General features: G+C 38.6%; 1 protein-coding gene and 1 long non-coding RNA gene across 4 annotated transcripts in view; one reads left to right on the top strand and one right to left on the bottom strand.

Moving 5' to 3' along the window:
• Positions 1-2,361: 2,361 nt before the first annotated feature.
• LOC116451481 lies at positions 2,362-5,557 on the bottom strand. Its single transcript, XR_004243207.1, has 4 exons — positions 5,374-5,557; positions 4,853-4,960; positions 3,719-3,786; positions 2,362-2,599 (listed from the first exon to the last, which is right to left on the bottom strand). It is a non-coding gene; the product is annotated as an uncharacterized LOC116451481 (long non-coding RNA).
• The window catches only part of ATP10B (ATPase phospholipid transporting 10B (putative)), a 60,629-nt gene continuing 46,807 nt past the window's right edge, over positions 4,920-18,741 (top strand). Inside the window, exons 1-2 of one of the 3 annotated variants that reach the window (XM_032124988.1) lie at positions 4,920-5,055; positions 17,453-17,657. In XM_032124988.1, coding sequence (XP_031980879.1) covers positions 4,940-5,055; positions 17,453-17,657 — 321 coding nt within the window. In that variant the 5' untranslated portion in view covers positions 4,920-4,939. Of the gene's footprint in view, positions 5,056-6,265; positions 7,136-8,469; positions 8,805-17,452; positions 17,658-18,741 lie in introns of those variants that run through there. The other 2 variants (XM_032124987.1, XM_032124989.1) reach the window with 2 other exon arrangements.

Here is an 18,741-nt window from a genome sequence, read left to right as displayed (position 1 = left end):
TGTAAGAAGTTGTCTGAATTATAGATAATTGTCATTTTACAGAAGGACATATCTTTGAGTGCTTTCTTCTTTTCCTGTTAGGTGATCTGCTAATATTGATGGCACATTTAGGATCCTTTATGGTTTTAGTGATCTGAAACAACAAGTTCTGTTTGCTTCTGCTACTTTTTCACTCCCAGCACTGAAGTTCACAGGTCAAGAATGCCATTATCTTGCTGCTTTGATTATGCATCCAGTTATGTAATTCCCTCCACAGAACACTTGCTTGGTTCTGTGTGGTTTGTGAGGACATCTCTACATTTCCTGCAACACATTCAGTTTCCTGATGGCAGCAACTGGCCTCTCTCTTCATGGATATGACACTGTTTGACCACTGCCTTTCAAAGACAATCAGGAGGAGGGCTGATTTCCAAAGTGAATAAAACAAAATCATTTCATTAATTCATTTATACACTAAGAAATTTTTTAAGATGGAGTGCAGAGACGCCCTCTTGAATGTCAAGCAGGCTTGCCTAATTGTGACTTGTGAAGATTTAGAAAGTTTCCCAGGGGAAGTTGTGGAAGACATGGTTCTATTATGTGTAAAGCTGCCTTAATTAATCTTGTCTGCTTTTATTTTTAGCAATATGCCTGAAACTATAGCTTTTTTTATTTAGAAATTCTAAGGAATTTCAAGCTACCTTGATGTATCTCAGATACCGAATGAGGTGCTCTGATAGGTAGTGTGTAATTCTGTCACCTACAACATATATGAAGATATATATATATGTATAATGTGGTGAAAGATGTATGTAGTACAATAGGTGTCTGGGTCACTTTTCCATCCACTGTTCAGATCTTAATTTAAACTGAAATCAACTGGGGAGTTAATTGCTCAGAACAACAACAAGGTGAAAAAATTTTCCAGGTGTCTAGCCTTTAGCCTAGAAAATATGAGCTGCATCATTTGGCTACAATGTTTTCACTGAGTGCTCACTGTGTGTCTTTTGGTAACCACCAACAATGGAATTTCTGCCTTTTCATTATAAAATCCTTCAGCACCACTGATTGCACTTTAGGTCTTTCAGCACCTTAAAGGTTACGCTGTAAGGACATGCTGGCTCTAAGACAGTATATGTTGAATGTAATTTTGATTTCAGTCAAATACTCATTCATTTGCACACTGGCAGAGTAATTCTCTCTTCTTCCAAGACTCAAACTTGTACATATTATTAAATATTATTAAGGGGGTTTTTTTCCAAAGAGGGTGACATACTCTGTATTTCCCCCAGTCTAAATGAGGTGGATTCAGTCACGTTTTGTTCAGTGGAACCTTGAAGCTGTATAAGGCCAGTGCCTTTCATTTCTGGTTTGCTTTTGCACATTTAGTGCCTTGTCATTGTACAGCAGCTTCTAGTTCTCAAACTCACGCTGTTGGAGCAAGATTTTGTTATGTTTAGATTGAGCATAACAGCACCTATGCTTGCATGGCTGGAGCTCAAGCATCTGGCACGCTGGATCACACCTGCAGTTGTGGATGTGTGTACGAATCAGGAGACAAGTTTTCAATGATAATAGGATTAGTATTGGGAGATTTAATTCCTTTATCTCTCCAACCCATAAAACATCCATTATTTTAGTGCCGGCTGGCATTTTCCTTTCAAATCAGGTTTCTCTGAAGATTTTGGAAAACTGTTACCTGAATGTAAATGTGATTAAGCTGATACTGCAGTTCTTTATTATCTGAGCTATTAAGATTCAACACCTGAACCAGTCCCTTTATAAGTAAGAATGAACAGGAAAAGTATCGTAAGAAAGTCAGACATTTTAAGATGTTGTGGTTTGACGCTGGCTAAACATCAGGCACCCATGAAAGCCATTTGCTCACCTTTTTCTGTTATAGTTGGGCAGAGGAAAGGGAAAAAAAGAATTAATGAAGGCTTATGACTGAAGGACTGGGAGGAAAACACTCTAAGTGCAAAACAGGTTCAAATTTAAAAGTACAACATAAATTTATTATTAATAGAGTCAGAGGAGGATAATGAGAAGTAAAATAAGCCTTTAAAACCTTTTCCCCCCGCAGCCCCTCCCTCTTTCCCACTGACAGCACAGGGAGACAGGGCATGGGGGTTTTGGTCAGTTCATCACTGAGCTCTTTTTCAGTTTGCTCAGGGAGAGGAGTCTTTCTTTTATTATGCTGTGGGTGCCTCCCACGGGATAAATGGTCTTCCCAAAATTGTTGTGGTGTGGGTCACTCCTCCACAGGTTGCAGTCCTTTAAGGATAGGCTGCTCTAGTTTGGAAGCAAGGGGTCTCCTTCTCTATTTCTGGAAGCAGTGGCCCTCTCTCTTTATTCTGGTCTCCCACTGGATCACAGTTTCTTCTGGCATCCACCCACTCCGGCGTGAGCACTTTTCCCACAGGCTGTGAGTGGATCTCTGCATCTCCTGTGGACTTCATGGATTACAGAGGGACAGTTTTTTTCACCATGGTCTTCACCACAGCCTGCAGAGGAACTTTGGTTTCAACTCTTGGAGCACCTCCTCCCTGCCCTTCTCCACTGACCTTGATGCTGCCATGTTGTTCTCTCTTACATGTCCTCACTTCCTCCTCTTCTCTATCTAGAAGAAAAATTGCTGCCCATAGGTACTATTGTTAACAAGTTCCACTAATTCAAAGATTCTTGCAGCATCCTGTAGTGCCAAGAGGTTGATTTTGTTTAGGTTCTTCATTGGGGAATCACTTGCCATGTTTCCACTGCTGGCCACATGGCCCCTCCACTACCACACGGGTGGTGGTGGCTGCCACAGCATTGGCAGTATTTAACACCTCTCTTCATGCAGTGCACCGGGAAGGAGAAGATGCTGCTAACCCTGCCCTTCTGCCCACAGCACGGCTGGCTACAGGCAGCCAGGCAGGCAAGGCTCACTGTGGGCCACACTGAAATGGCAGCGGCTGCGGATCGCCATACGCTGGCCCAGGATAGCGGCAGTTGCAGTGCCTTGCCACCCCTTGGGAGAAAACGGTGCATGTGCTGGTTTTGATTTCCTTCTTAAGTATGTCATCACAGATGTGTTAACAACCTCTCTCTAATTGGGCCAACAGCATGTCCATCTTCAGAGCCATCAGAGAAGGTTCTAGCAGCTTCTCACAGAAACTACTTCTGTGCCCCTCCCCCCTCCCCCCCACTACCAAAAAACCGGGCTGTGCCAAATCAACACATAAGAAAAATGCCTGAATAGATTTGGTGGCACTTTATAATTTGAAAAATAGGATACAGGATTCATGATGGAAAAGCCATTGCTCACCTCTGTTAAATTGACTTTATAAGACACAGAAAATGGATTTTAGATATTTTCTGGTCCCCAGAGATAGAAATAGATTTTGTCATATTGAAGATTTGTTGTGTCTTTTATTGTGTAAATTCTCTGCAGAAGTTCTGAGATGAAAGAACATACAGTGCACTGAGCAGGAGACTTGTCTTTGTGTTAAACCTCTGCTTGCAAAACATAAAGGGAATTTTCTGCCAGAATGGAATTAGTTTTCAGCACTTGTCATGCATTTGTCTTTCAGCCTGCCATCCCTGCTGCAAATGTGTTTGTCTGTGGACTCAGCTTTGTACCGTTGGCAGTGACTGGGAGCTCAAAGTCCCTCCCAGGCTCTATCAGAATCAACACTACTGCTACTTTCTGTCAGAGACAAACCAAAACTCATTCTAAACAAATGAAGGATTGTATTACCTGACAATGGGAGACAGTGGAAAGACTGGAAACAAGCTTCTGCATTTTATTCTGGAAACAGGAATATTCTGGAAACAAAATACACATGGTTCACTTTTCTGCCCCAAAACCTTTTCGGACAGTTTCACAGGTAAAAAAATTCATTCAATATCTGTGAGATTCAAAAACTCTCTCTGAAATGGTGATATTTGAGTGTGATGGAGAAGGGCTGCTTTTGTAGTTGCAACAGGACTAAAATTTAGGTGATGATAATTTGTAACAAAATTCATTTGACTCTGAAATTGTGGATTAAAGCAAGTAAGCACTGGGAGTCCTTAACCACTGCTGTGACCAGCTTTCGTAATAGAATGCTGCAACAGTTCTCTTTGCAAAAAAATAAAGTTTTTATTTAAAAATCCTTCTGGTTTTGTGTTGCATAAACCTCTGATTTTTAAGAGCACAAAAAATTAATTGGATGTGTTGAGACACCTATGAAATTCTGTGGATTTCAGCAGCTCAATTTTGATCTATTTTTAATGTCAGAAAGTGACTGTCTACCGATGTAGAAATAGTATATATGTATGTGCAAGTGCTAGGTCAGGTTTCTTTCCAAGTGCTGGTTTGAAATTGTGTAAATCCCCCAGCATAAATAATCAAGTGTAAATAAAAAGATGCCCAGGGAACCATCATCACAATAAAGATAAATGGAAGTTGTATATCCATCTCTAGCTTTGAAATTTTTATTCTGTATACTAGATCCGCCCTCTCATAATTTGACCTTCCATTTGCAGAATCCTCCATGGATTCCTGATGGGAACATTTCCACAGTTCATTGGTTTGTTTTTTAAGGTTTGGTTGGCTTTTGTTTGACTTTGTGCTTATTTTCAAGACTGAAGCGATGAGGGGTCATTAAAGACCTTGGAGATCCCAGAGATAAATAGTGTTTTTAACATGTGACAAAACTGGAGTTAGCTATAATAGTATGAAAATGTATCTCACAGACTCTAAAGAAAAGCAGCTGATCAATTCATTCTGGAGAAAGGAAAAGGAGGGTAGAGGAGTGAAATTATTAAAGTTCCTTTGACACAGAATGGGGGTTGTTCATTAAAGAAAGGATACATTCTAATTTCTGACTACTTTTAATATTTTTTATACCTTTTCAGGCTGGGTAAGCTTTACTTCTTCTTTCTGGTGGTTCTGAACTGGTTCCCACAAGTGGAAGTCTTCCATAGGGAGATTACAATGCTGCCTCTGGTTGTGGTGCTGCTTGCCAACATGATTAAGGATGTTATTGAACACTACAGAAAATACCAGTATGATAAGACAATAGACTTAACTAAAACCAGGGTATACAACAAGTAAGTAAACTAAATCATTTTTTTTTACTTGCTTCTGTTATGGTAGAAACTGCTCATCTGATTTTACAGTAATTCTCTCACGGACCTTTCAAAGTACTGTAAGTTTGGGAAAACTGTTACAAAAGATTTTTTTCTACCTTTAAAAATGCCTTATTTAGCTCACTTAAGTCATCTCAGTATCACTTAGGCTTTGTTTCATATCACAGCAGTGTGTGCTGATATATACAGGTTTTCATTCTAAGTTTTCAAAGCATCTTGCCAACACATACAACATCCTTTCCTGATAGCAGAAGGATCTGGAGCATAAATGAAACTTACCCAAGTCTGGAACAGAAAACTGGGGCTGTTAAGAAAATTGGAGCCATGTCTTTCAGATGTTTCACGCTAAAACCAGTAATACAGAAATTAATGATCAACTACATTCAAGGTGAATCATAATCAAGAGATGGAAAAAGTTCTAGGACTTCCAGTAAACAGAGAGATCAATACAGCCTAGCTTGGCTTTGGAGCTGGTACAACATCTGCAGGCAGCTGTTTGCTCAATACTGAGTCAGAAGAGAGAAATATTTTCACTGCAATTCTTGTTGCAACATTTCGATTTCATCAGTTTCTTGTCCAAGTACTAACTTGACTTGAGACTGCCTAACTCGTCACTACGTTATGAAGCAAATAGGAGTTTTTGTTTAAAAGTTTAAATATTTGTGTGCTTTCCTTTTTTCATCTGCCCTTAAGCCCAGGCCATAGAGAAAAGAAATTGCTGTGGTTTGCATACATGTGATTAACTCTTCTGGAAATTAGCCCTCATCTGTGCTGACATACTTATGTGTCAGAGGAAGAAGGATCAAAGGGGAAGGGGTATCTGGGTGAGAGAGGAAGGTTTGGGGTATATCGGGGAGAAGGATCAGTCTGAAGGGCAATCCAGGCACATTGCCCTTCACTTGCTTATGGCTATTCCTCTGACTACAAAATCATAGGTTTACTTGGCTTGGGGGAATGGGGGTTGTTTGTTTGTTTAGTAATAATCCATGTTATGGTCATGAAAACAAACAATAGATAGATGAAATAAAAGAGAAATACTGTCTGTACTGAGGCTTGTAGCAATCTTCTGTTGACATCTGGGACGTGGAGCTCTACCCATTACCTTTGAGCTTCCTGGCAACTCCCAGGGTTATAAAGTCATTCTGAAACTCGGGGAGTGACCTGTGAAAACTGTGTGTATGTTCTCAGCTGTGCCTATGCTCTGTGTTAAAGCAGAGACACTTCATGATAGCAGAGAGTTACTGCCAGGGAAATGGTCTGAACGGGGCCTCCAGGCATCTGCTGATAGGAAGAACAAAACATTCAGGAGGCTTTTGGCATACGTGAGGTGCAGCTGCCCCAGCAGGCTCTAGGACCTGGTGCAGCTGAGTCAGGATGATCCCTGTCCCTGGGTAGGTGGAGGTTGGAGTGAAAGACGAAGCCCTGGGCTTTGGACATATCAACTCTTCTCTCCACCGCTTGGGAGTTCATTTGGATTATTGAACTCTTCTAACTTTGTTGGTTTTCATCTTGAAGATACTTTTTGAAAGGAAAACAACATGTCAAGGAAAATTGTTCCAGGCTGCTTCTCTACAATGATATGGAAAAAACATTTTTTCAAGGAAGCCTGCTGCCGATGTGGTGCTCCAGACATGGAAATCCAAAATGAGGAGCTGGAGAAGAGAGGAAAAATAAGGAAAAGAAAGAAGAAAAATGAAAATAAACGAGTGATCATCTCCAATTTTCCCTTTGGAAGTAAGAAGGGGAAGGAAAATCTGAATAGATACTATGAGTCCAATGAAATTAAGACCACGAAATATACCATCTTAACTTTCCTCCCTAAAAATATGTATGAGCAGTTTCACCGCTTTGCCAATATTTATTTTGTCTTCATTGCACTGCTGAATTTTGTGCCAGTGGTAAATGCTTTCCAACCAGAGGTGTCTGTGATCCCAATTTGTGTTATAATGACCATTACAGCCATTAAAGATGCTTGGGAGGACTTTCGGCGGTATAAATTAGACAAAGAAATCAATAATATGGGATGCTGCATTTACAGCAGGTGAGCTTCGTATAGCTTTTATTACCAAAAACATTGGCTCGAGATCTTTTATCAATGGTGAGGCTTTTTGTTTAAAAAAATTAATAAATAACTGCTGAAAAATCAGTCATTAGATGAAATAGGGGAAAGTCATGGCTACTATATATCACCTGGTATTTGTTCTCATGGAGGGAAAGATTTTTTTTTTTAAAGCATTTTTGTACTGGGAAGTTAAGTGTGAGTTTCATTATATTGGTGTGTCTATCAGCCTCTTAGACATGCAGTGTGCTGAAAATAGGTGCTTAAAGAGCTACAAGCAGCTGAATTTCTAAGACATTTTCAAGAGGCTTTAATTCTATCAATATAAGGTAGCACAGAACAAGATCTGTCATGGGACTTATTTGCATTCTTAGATGCCAAGAAATCTCTTATAAACCTGGCCCTTTGAAATACATTCTATTTTCTACTCTACATTGTTGAGTAGCTTTCTGTTATTTTTTCGTTCTTAGGCAGTATGTAAAATGAACATGTAAAAACACAGTATAAAAATGAAAGATAGTAATATATGCCTCTGTTTAGTCATCTCGAATTAATTACATGTGTGTGTGCTCACTTCTTCAAACTGTTTCATGACTTCTTGCTTTTAGGACATTCAGAAGATTGAAAATTATGTTTTGTTGTATCAAAACTGTTCTGTTAGCAAGTAGCAAATTATTTCTCCCTGACAAAATATCACATCTGGGAGTCAGAAGTGCAAAACTTTCCATCTCCGTGAATGTGCCTGTCATCCCTCAAATTAATCAGCAATGCTTTATATAACATGTGCTTTCACGAGCAAGATCTTGCAGAACTCTGGCTTTTATCACATGGAGCTGTCATTTCTGTTTGTTTCTTCTGCATGTGTTTGTCAGGTTTTTATTTTTATGTCCTGCTAGTTAAGCAGGAAAGCAATAGGTTTGCTTGTTTAGGGGCTAAACTTAGGCCCACATATAGAAAATTACTTGTAAGAAAAAAAAAACTGCACTGCTCTCCTTTGCAACTTTTCCAAAAGAGCTGGCATTTTATAAGTTTCTAAATAATGTGGATTTAAGATTTCTTCTCTTCCATGGTGAAGACTGTCAATAATGGTAGCTCTTTGGGTAGGGTGGCAAACTGCCTCTTCTGCCTATCTTTGCGATTTCAATCTGGTTGAATGTTCTAGCTTTTCCAGTGTTGCATTAGCCCATGAGGCAATGGATTAATTGTTAATACTTGTTAAAACCAGTATGGGACAGAATAGGTGGGGCAGTAGGTGCTAATGAATAAATCCCCAGAGGGATCTTATTTATTTCCTCTTTACACACAGAAACTATGTCAGTTTAGATCTGAAAGCCTTTTACCATGGGAACATGAGAAGAAGGGAATACAGTAAAACTTGTTTTGTATAAGGGAAAAATGTCCACGATGGAATTGCAACATATCTTCAAATCCAGATCCAAGTTATAGTTGTGAGTGCTCTGTGATGCAGCAGCACGAGATGGGCCTGCCTTAAAATTGGTTATTCCATCCAATAAAAAAGATTTTGATCTATCAATCAGTCTTGTCTAGGATCTTGTCTTGCACCAAAGTTTTGTGGTCCAAAAAGGTGCTGTAAGGGAAAGGAAAATGAGAAGGGCTTCAGACTACAGCATTCATCCTGTCTGGAAAAAATGTGAGTAATGACAATTGCCATTAGATCAGTCACTACAGCTTATTATATAATGAATAATTTAAATCAGGCTTCTCTGGTGCTTTCAGAGGCTGATATTTCTTGTTCTTGCTAGTCGCAAAGTCCTGGAAGGGCATGATGTCTTCTAGTTTTTATTCCTTATTAATCATCTGCTGAAAACAGGTAATTGTTTTAACATAGGTGAAAGTCTTTTTGAGACACTGCACATTTTGTTAATATGGTGGCAACCAACAGTTATTTTTAATAGAACAACTGATCTTCCATCCTAAGATGAAATATTACTTAGATTTTAAGAGGTAATCTTGGAGTGTATGTTGTCTTTATTTCAGATTTTAATAAAGACTCTGGCACCTGTTCCAAAAGAAATACAAAGGCAAACCAAACTTTTCCAAATGCTGAATGTTCTCTAAAACTTTCTTGAAGACAAGGGGAAATGCAGTAACTTGCCTTCTTTCAACACAGAGCAAGGGAAATTAAATAGGCTGGCCTGTAAACATATTTATTCTAATTTTCTTTTCACACAGATCAGCTGGAATGGGAAATCTAGTCTTCTGGTCAAATGAAAGAAAAGACACTTCCAGTAGCGTATTTAAACAATGTTTAGTTGAAAAAATGAGAAAAATTAATAGGTAATAAAGTGTCTTGGGGAGGTGCAATAACCTAGATTTTTGATTGAAGAGTTTGTACTTTTGGAACCAAAACTTTTGGAATCATACTCTGTAGACAAACTGCTGTGCTGTTGGAACAAATCACACAACACCAAAAGGAGAGAACAAAAAATTGAATTGCAGATGATATAGACCTGTGTTTAAATGCCTGCTGTCTCATGGCATTCTTTAAAATATACTTTGTCTGCTTTAAAATTTTCCAAGCAAGGTAGACTTCCGTTACTACAAAATGCCAAAGCATTTTCTATGATACTATGCTTTATTATCCCTCTTTAATTGCATTTCAATTTTTCAAGTCACCTGATTCCATGCAACCCTAATTAGTTAGTCTACATCCATAACAGTTAATTATAATCTTCAAATATGTGTGATTTTTATCACATTAATTTTGTTGCACCCTGACACCTTTTAGTCAAGACTGGTTCAGATTGATCTTTTCATCTTTCTTGTCAGTCAGTCCCTCCAAACCTACCATGGTTATTTTTCTCAAAACTCTCTTCAGTTTGTCATTAACTTACTAACAGGCCAGCATTGAATGTGGTATACAAACCTGAAAGTGAATGTCAATACAATAGTTGCTAAAAGCTAGTATTTCATTTTCTTGAAGTTCTATAATGTTCAAGGAACTAATTGATATGTAATTATTATATAGCTTGGCTGTACTATACCCCGAGGGTTATTTCAAATTCTGTAAATACTCCATAGCATCTAGACAGTTTTTTGCATCAATTTCACTTTTTTGGGAGATTTAACCTATTTTTTCCTCAGTGTTTTGGTAGACACTAAGATACAAATGCAAGGGCTATGCACAGTTCAGTATGGCACAACAGCCACAAAAACATTAACATTATTTAAGCTATTCATATTGCTTAATCTTAAGAACCTAAATTCAGATATCTGAGACAGTGACTCAGAGAAGCCTTGTTTATATGCCTTGAATCATCCTGTGGAGCATTTGGAGATGTAGGTATCCTAAATGACAGGCATCCTAAGTAGCCTGATTACTCTTTCCATAGAAAGTTCCTCTGTAATGCTTTCAGGCCCTGTGGTTTTCAGGTAGTTCCTACAAGCATCAATCTCTTCCTCTTAAGTCCACTGATGTCTGTGGTACAAAAAATTTAGGCTGGCCTTCACTCTGACTCTTTGTCTGCTTAGTGTAAGATTTTAGAACATTTTAAGATTTTTGCATCAGCACTTACTCTGGGTTAGCCCTAGAGTAGAGGTATAGAAAGAAGGAAAAAACAAAGAACTCATAAATGTGTTTCAGCTGAAAAGCTGAAAGTGGCTTAAGCCGGACTCAGTGGTTTGAAAGAGAATTAAAATATTTCAGTCAATTAAAGTATTGTAATTCTGTGCTGCAATTTTCTCTCTGACAGAAATGGAGATTTGCTTGCCTACAAGTGAATTTATACAGGGTACTTTATGTTTTCTTAGGGAATCTGGGTAGCAAAGGCAAAGGCTGCCCTTCTGTTTGAACCTCTTTCATATGCTCTGTTCTGCTGGATTTCTGAAAGGAGGAGAGATTGCACCTCCCATGCATGCTCTCCATGTCTGGGATAGTGCCTGGGACTGGCCAGGGATGCAGTGACCAGGGGCAGTGTGGGGCATCTGGAAGAAAGCAGAGAAAATGGTAGGGAACATGCTTGAAAACAGGAATTGACCTACTGTCAAGTCTCAGAGTTCAAAGAAAACCATTTTTCTCTGGACTCAGAAATATCATATGCAAGTCATTCAACCCAAGGTGAACCTGAAATTTTGTCAAGTAGAAAGCAGGATGAGAGGAAAATCCCATCCTGCCAAGGGCACAGTGAGCAGAAAGATTTCTTGCCAACACTTAATTTAAAGTGTTGGTCAGCAGCAGTGAGTTTTCACTTGTTAAAGACCCTTTTCTTTCTGCTTTATTATTTTTGTTTTCTGACAAAGCATAACTTTAAAGATTAGGAGCCTGCTGGAGGCTTTAGTAGGTTCATTTTATACACAAAAAAAGAAAGGTCTGAAGCCTGTGTCCCACTCAAAACCTCACCACAGGCAAAATTTCAATCAATTTTCTCAGGCATAGCAATATCAAGGCGTCTACACAGTGGTACCTTCCTTGAACAGTGCAGAAATCTCATCAGCTGGAGACTGAACACCTTCTGAATAGGTGCAGTCCTATGACAGCCACAAAGCATGAACCTGGATTAGTTGCAAGCTACTACCCCCCTAATGTCAAGCATGAGTGTGTAGTTCTCTGGCAATGGGCATCCTCTGCTCTGTCATCCCTACAACTTTTGTCTGTACTTCATGCACTGTGGAAATTTTGTATCTAGTTTAGCTGTGGATACCTGAATTAGCAGCGAGTACAGGTACAAACAGTACCTTCTGCTTGAGGCATTCTTCAACCTCCCAGTGAGCTGAGAAAATGTCCTTATCCAACAGTATAGTCAGGTTTGTTACGTCACCATGACACTGCTTGAAACCAGTGGTACCAAAATTGTGAACAAATTAAAAAACCTTGTGTGGGGTATAATGATTGCATTGTGAAGAATTATGGGACATGCTGAACTGACTAAATGCAAACCTTCTCTCAGCTGGTCCAGGCACCACCATTTGAAAGTGGAAGAGTGGTGAGCTAGTAATTGTTGTCAGTCACGGTGTATTGCTACAGAGAAGATCCCTGGTCTCTGTGGAAGAAAATCCATAAAATACATTACTAAATCTACCACTGGTTTGTGTATTGCTTTGTCAGAGCTTTCTTCAAGATCTATTACCTGCCAAGGCATTTAAAGCTGCTTCACAGAAAAGGTGCAATGGCTTAGCAGACAGCAGACAGCAGGAGCTAATGACTAAACATTAGAACCAATTAAATGAGAATCTGTGGGGTTTGGCTCAGAGACCTGCAGAATCATGGCCTCATGGCATTTTCATCTACCTGTCTGAACTTTTAAAATACCTTTAAAACCTGGAGAGTGGCAGGTTTCTACCATGTGACCTCAAGAGCTACATGGTCATATAAGGATATGACTACCAAAAAAGCTGATGTAGGCTATGCTTTCCAGAAACTTCACAAGTTAATGAGAGTCCCTAGAAACTAATGCTAACAATTAAGAGACATTAAGTGAGTGACCTTGGAATTATCTGTTCATTCCAGCTGGTGTCAAGAAGAATTGTAACAGTATTTTGCTCAAGGCAGTAAAAACCCCCAGATTTTCCTAAATACAATAATGTACAATTTACAAAATGAACCTAGTAAAATCTAAGCAACACATTGTTTACATCTATTTTATTTTATTTCTTCAAAGGTGAGTTAAAAGAAATCCAAAACCATTTATATGAACAAATAATACTTTTATAAAGTTCTGGTACTTAAAGTTTATGTAAACTTCAGTTGGTTACAGAAGTTGAGCATAGGCTTGTATCAATGAGAAGTTACTTGTTATGATGCTATAGGCAGTTTAAGCACATAAAAAGATAGGATCTGTATTTCCACAGTCAATATTACCATGTCCCGCAGCCGTAGGGAGGAGGAGAGAAGATCCAGCAGGCAGGAATTGTGCAGCAAGATTGATTTATTTAATTATTTTACAAACTCTTTTATAGACTTTTTCTTCATAGTCTAATTGGACAAAGGATCAGCCACTCCTTGGGGGGATTGGCTAAAATCCTAAAACATCCATTGTCAAAATATTTTTCTACTGTACCATAAACATAATTCTACAAGGTTGCAGGTGTTCTTAGTTTACAGAATTTCTGCTATTATCTTTCATGAGAAAGAAAATTATCCCACAGTTTAGAAGAAGTAGGAAAATTCCTTGCTAACAGCATTTTTGTATCCACAGATCTGTTATTAGCATTGAGGAATTTGGAATGCCAGTATGATATAAGTGTATGTACTTTATTAGACTTTAGAAAAATTTCATTCCTATTATTTTAAAAAGGGCTTTTGCTGTCTTAACATAGTGTTCAAATACTGAGAGTTTGGCGTTCTGGGGAAAGGCTGGGGCTGGATACAGGACTGGCCACTGCTAAATGACATCATTGGTGCTGCTGGGCTGATGTGCTGACATGAAAAACCCCTCCCACTCTGGGATGAGATCGTGGCAGGAGCCAGTGACAAACCCACACGTATACTATGGCATTTTCCTATGCTCAAACAGTATCTGCAGCTCGAGAACATTATCAGCCAATTGTGCTGTACTCTGACCTATGGACAGGTTTCAGAATCAGTTCCTGTTTGATCTTGAGCCTTCCTCGAGTCCTAAATCTGCTCCTTTGTTGTCAGTTTTTTTGTTTTGTGGCAGTAGCTCCTAATGGTGAGGTCATGGCCATAAAGTGATCTTTGAAAATGTTTTGTGAGGAGTTTGCGTATAAAAGCTGATAATCTTTGATAGCATAAAAGTGTGCGAAATTTCTATTTGCAAAAATAGACTGTGAAGGGTAAGCAGCTGTGTGATTTGAGATCCCGGAATATTGGCATTTTTTATAAAATATGTGATTCTTGAAAGAGGCCATTTTCAAATATAGCATTCTAGCAAATTTACATACAGAAAAATATTTATATGTCGGTTTCTCTATTGATGACACTGACACTGATACATTTTTCTAGTTGTCATGACCTGGTGACAATTTGGGTCGGGGTGGGGGGGGTATAGTGCAGAGCAAACAATATCTTTATTTCAAACTGCAAAGGATCCCAAGATGGAGCTTGCAGTAATTCTAGGGAATAAGATTCACTGGACTAATTATCCGATAAAATGCTTCTAGGTAACAAAGATTTCTGAAGATCTTTCTTTAAGGCAGTCTAGGACACACACATGCTGTGGAGTGCACAAAAAAAATTACTTTTATTCAATCTTTTCTGTATAGCAGAACAATAATTTTTATTTCCTTCCATTCACCGTCCATTTTGATCCAGTTTTTGTTTGAAATTTATCTTTATTGAATCCAAGAAAGCAAAATCAAATTGTTGACACAAAGTCAATAATTTATTTAAGTTCCCCCGTGGTCTCCAACTGCAGCAGGATCTTTTTATGGTCCTTTTTTTCCCAGAAATGACTTAATAAAATCTGTTTAGTTCATGCCTTCTGGTCAGATTTGATGAGTTCAATAACAGCACTGGCAGACGTCATTTTGAATGTTCAAGGCCTCTTTTCATTGGCACTATCATACTCTGATGGGCATCGTCATGATATCTATTAACAAGGGAACACTTTTTGAGTGTGCTTTTGATAAATTGCCTGGTAAAAGAGAGAAGGGACTGAGGAATTTTTATCTTACATCCTGTCTTCAGTGTGCCACAGCCCTGATGCCACATGCTATATGAATCAGATATCCAGATTCCCACCTATTGAAAATCACCACACCTTGTTTATTTTATAAGTTCAATACATTTGCCCTTTTCATATATTTCTCGTCAGACCATCTTGGATTTATTAAGCTCCTCTGTTTATTTAGCAACCAGAGCTTGTGCTATGAACTTTAATCACTGAACAGAAAATGGGCAGTGTTCCCAGTTACAGGAATTGCTGAAAGGAAACTGCTTCATCTGAAAAATCTTGTTAGACAACTAGGCCAGTGCTGCCATGGGGTGCACCAGTTTCATCATGAAGTACTTTTCTTCCTTTCATCTGCTGGAAATTCCCTACAATGTTCTAGAAAAGCTTTGTGCTATAGAAAATTTTTCATCTTACAAGTCCAGATAAAGAGTTTTCTTCAGGAGCAGAAAATGTGTGTTTTTTGAATATTCACTGGGATAGAGGGACAGTCAGTTCACCTGAATGCAGGTTTGAGATTTTAGCAATTCCTGAACTGTAGTCCCTGTGCTAAGTAAGGCTTTTCCTCTGATCTGAAAGACATCATTTGGCTTTTCTGACTCACTCTCTCCTCTGTAATTAGTGACTGGGTAGAACCCTGAAGCTTTACATGTATGTAGGTTTCATGGGGAGTTATTGAAAAAATATTACAAGTCCGTGATTTCCATGGATTAGTTGTGCTAGTCTGGTTTCTTTCAGCTGATGCAGAACACAGCCAGCTGGACAAGGTCCTTCTATAGCATTTTATGAGAGGACAAAATCAGAAATATATTCTGTAAACTTCTGAATTGCACAAGAGTTGACGTACACAGAGGTGGATTGCTCTGCAGAAGTGACAGTAAACATAATATGCAAACTATAAATGGCATCCAGATGTCTAGGATGGTAAGACAAGACATCTACTTCCTCTAAACTGATCTTGTACTCCTTCTTTCATGTTTTAAACAAAAACATTAAGAAGTCCTATTCAGAGGGTGTTTGGCATGGAAAGGATTAGTACTTACATAGTTGATTTGGTATATTAACTTAGTATCTGCTTTGTAGAGGATTAAATACTCGGCATATACTTGCTAAAATACTTTTCAAATAGAAATTTAGTTAGATTTTTTAAAAAACATCTAATTAACTTAGAACAAACTTCTGTTCTTCCGTGTGGTCTTTTATGTCTGTTTTTGAGCAAAAGAAAAAGGACATGCAGGTAAGTAGAGTCAGAAAAAAAAAGAAGAATGAAAAATACAGGAAAAAAATTAATGTAACATGAAAAAAATATTGCTACAACCCCATAGTTTAGTAAGTGCCTCAAAAGAAGCAGTAAAGGGATTCAAAAAATTAGGTTGAGGGGTTCTTTTCTTGAGTAAAAAGTGTGTGCCACTGGGAAATGTGCAGAATTTAACTTCTTGCATAACCTATACAGATAACTGTTAGTTGATGTTGTTTTGCAGATAAGGGCATAAGCCAAGTGTGAGGGTTTGCCTGGCAGCATTGTGGCTGGCTTTGCTTTGCAGAAAGCCAGGAAAGTAGGTTAGCAGGAAGCATCCCTTGGCCTGGCTGTGAAGCAGTGCTTGGATGTGTGCTTTGAACTGTAGCAAAACACTTTATCTGTTCTATCACTGCTCCCCTTCTCATGATATAAACACTTCAGTGAAAGATGGTATTCTCCAGGCAATAGATGAGGATGATTAAAAACTTAACCAGAAATGAGAATGAGTCATTACAAAAGGACTTTTATTGTCTGTCTGGTGAAGTATCATGAGCATTTCCCTCTCACAGAGCAAGGCATGAGGTGATTCAATGATTTATATTGAAAAAATAATTTCCTCTCAAGGAGTTAGAGGAACCAAGCAATTGCTGCCAGTGCAGTTTTCCCATTAACTAATGTTAAAGTTTATTGTGCAGTTTTTGGTCTGCTTAGATGGTTAAGAGCAGTTGAAGGATTAATTATTGAAAATGTAAAGTCAAAAAAACTCTGCTGAACTTAGTTTGTTGATGAAATAGTATTTTATTTTCCTTGAATCCCATAGGGTCTTTTTCTTTTCCTTTTTCTTTTTTTTTAGAAGCTCTTTGTTTCTCACTTTACCTTTTCCATTAAACTTGTGCTCTGGTTGTATTTTTTTTGCTTAATACTAAGGGATCATTTGTCAGCTCTTTTACCTTTTGAAGTTGTTTCTGTATATTAAGCTCAAGATTTGTAATTACCTATTGAGAGTTACAAACTGGAAAGACATGAGGCAAGCGTGGCTGAGGTACCAGTTTTCTTCTTTCAGGATCTATATACTGATCTTGGAAAGTACCTGGGAAAGAGTCGTGTGGTCAAAAACAATAGGTTTTGGTGAAGTATTTAAATTTCTTCAATAAGAGACTCGAACGTATTGCTGTTAGTCTGAACTGCTTTCTACATTTTGCTGTGCAGATTATAGGACTAGTGCTAGAATGAAAGAGAACTTTTGCTGTATATTTTTTATTCCATGTAAAGATTTGGTTTGAATATGACATATGGTGAAGTGGTGCTATGGAAGTGTCTGAATCATTAATTTCTAGCTTCTGTGCTGTGTCCCTTAAAAAAAAAATCACTGTGCCCCTATCTTCTATTTTCTCTTTTTGAAGCCCCACAAGTCAGCAGTCCTGCCTTCCTAATGTCACTTATCACCCATGATATGTTTTTAATACACAGGGAGGAACACGCTTATGTGGAGAAGTGCTGGAAAGATGTCAAAGTGGGGGACTTTGTGCAGCTGCAGTGTAACGAGATCATCCCAGCAGATATCCTGCTGCTCTACTCCTCTGATCAGAACGGGATCTGCCACCTGGAAACTGCCAACCTCGATGGGGAGACAAACCTCAAACAGCGCCAGGTTGTGATGGGCTTCAGCAGCCAGGTGAGTCTGAAAATGCAGCCCACGGGCATATTGTCTCCAGCTATGGCCATTGTGCCACAGCAAAGCCACTACACTGAGGGATTTATTTTTGCATGGGAATTGGAGGAAAGCTCATGGTTCCCTGCCAAAGCATCCGTGCGTTTCCTTATGGATTCTGTCTCCTTTGTGGCTGACACACCACACACACTTCATAGGCAGGTGGAGATGTGGTAGCTCAACTGGGAGCTGCTTAAGGCACATTGGGTTGGAAAAATTTTAAGAATGGAATCCTGTGTAGGAGTAGATCGAGCAGTTTAATAGGACCTCAAGGTAAATTTTTTTTTTTTTAAGTTATATGTTTGACATCAGCTTGTGATTCAGTTTGAATGCTTAAGATCACCATTTTTTTTCATGGACAGTATCATTTCCTTTTTACACTTTAGTGCTATATTCGCGTGGCCCATGTTGGATAAACCTGAAGTAAACTAGAAAATATGACTTAGGGAGAGTTTTTACATTTTCAAGTATCTTTAAAAACACAGCAGGGCAGTTTTTCAAATAACCCAGAACAAGTTTAAGGAGTGGTAGCATGTGAGGAGGAAGAATTTCTTCCATTGGAATCAGTCCAGCAGACAGGAAATAAAATCTCACAGGTAATTCTAGGAATTAAATTAATTTATTTAGCAATTAGTACCACTGCCATTAGGAAGACTTTTGGGGTTACTGGTGTGTGGGACACAGCTGCCAGGGAGCAACCAGACTTATTAAATAAAAGCACACCATTTCCATGGCCAGTTGGGATCAGGTGCTGTACTCCAGTGTTATTTGCTCATTGTTCAAATGGAAATCACTTTGCAAAGACAGTTAAGGGCTTTCTCATATTGTGGATGCTATGGCACATAGCACAGGCCTTTTCCAGTGCCTTCCAGTGATGATTAGGGAGAGGGTTTGTTCCTGAGAAACACTGGAAATTTTTAATATGTAGCTATTTAGCAGAAAAACAGTAAACTGGCTACTTAACATTTTTTTAAATGCTGCATTTTTGTCATGTAGTCCTACTTTACATGTTAGGTTTTCTATTTTTGCTTTTAGAGGAGAACAGGGT

This window comes from Corvus moneduloides, chromosome 15 (assembly GCF_009650955.1).
Source record: "Corvus moneduloides isolate bCorMon1 chromosome 15, bCorMon1.pri, whole genome shotgun sequence".
In the NCBI taxonomy this organism is placed as follows: Eukaryota; Metazoa; Chordata; class Aves; order Passeriformes; family Corvidae; genus Corvus; species Corvus moneduloides.
Note: the sequence above shows the minus strand (reverse complement) of the source record. Positions and strands in the feature narration are given on the sequence as shown.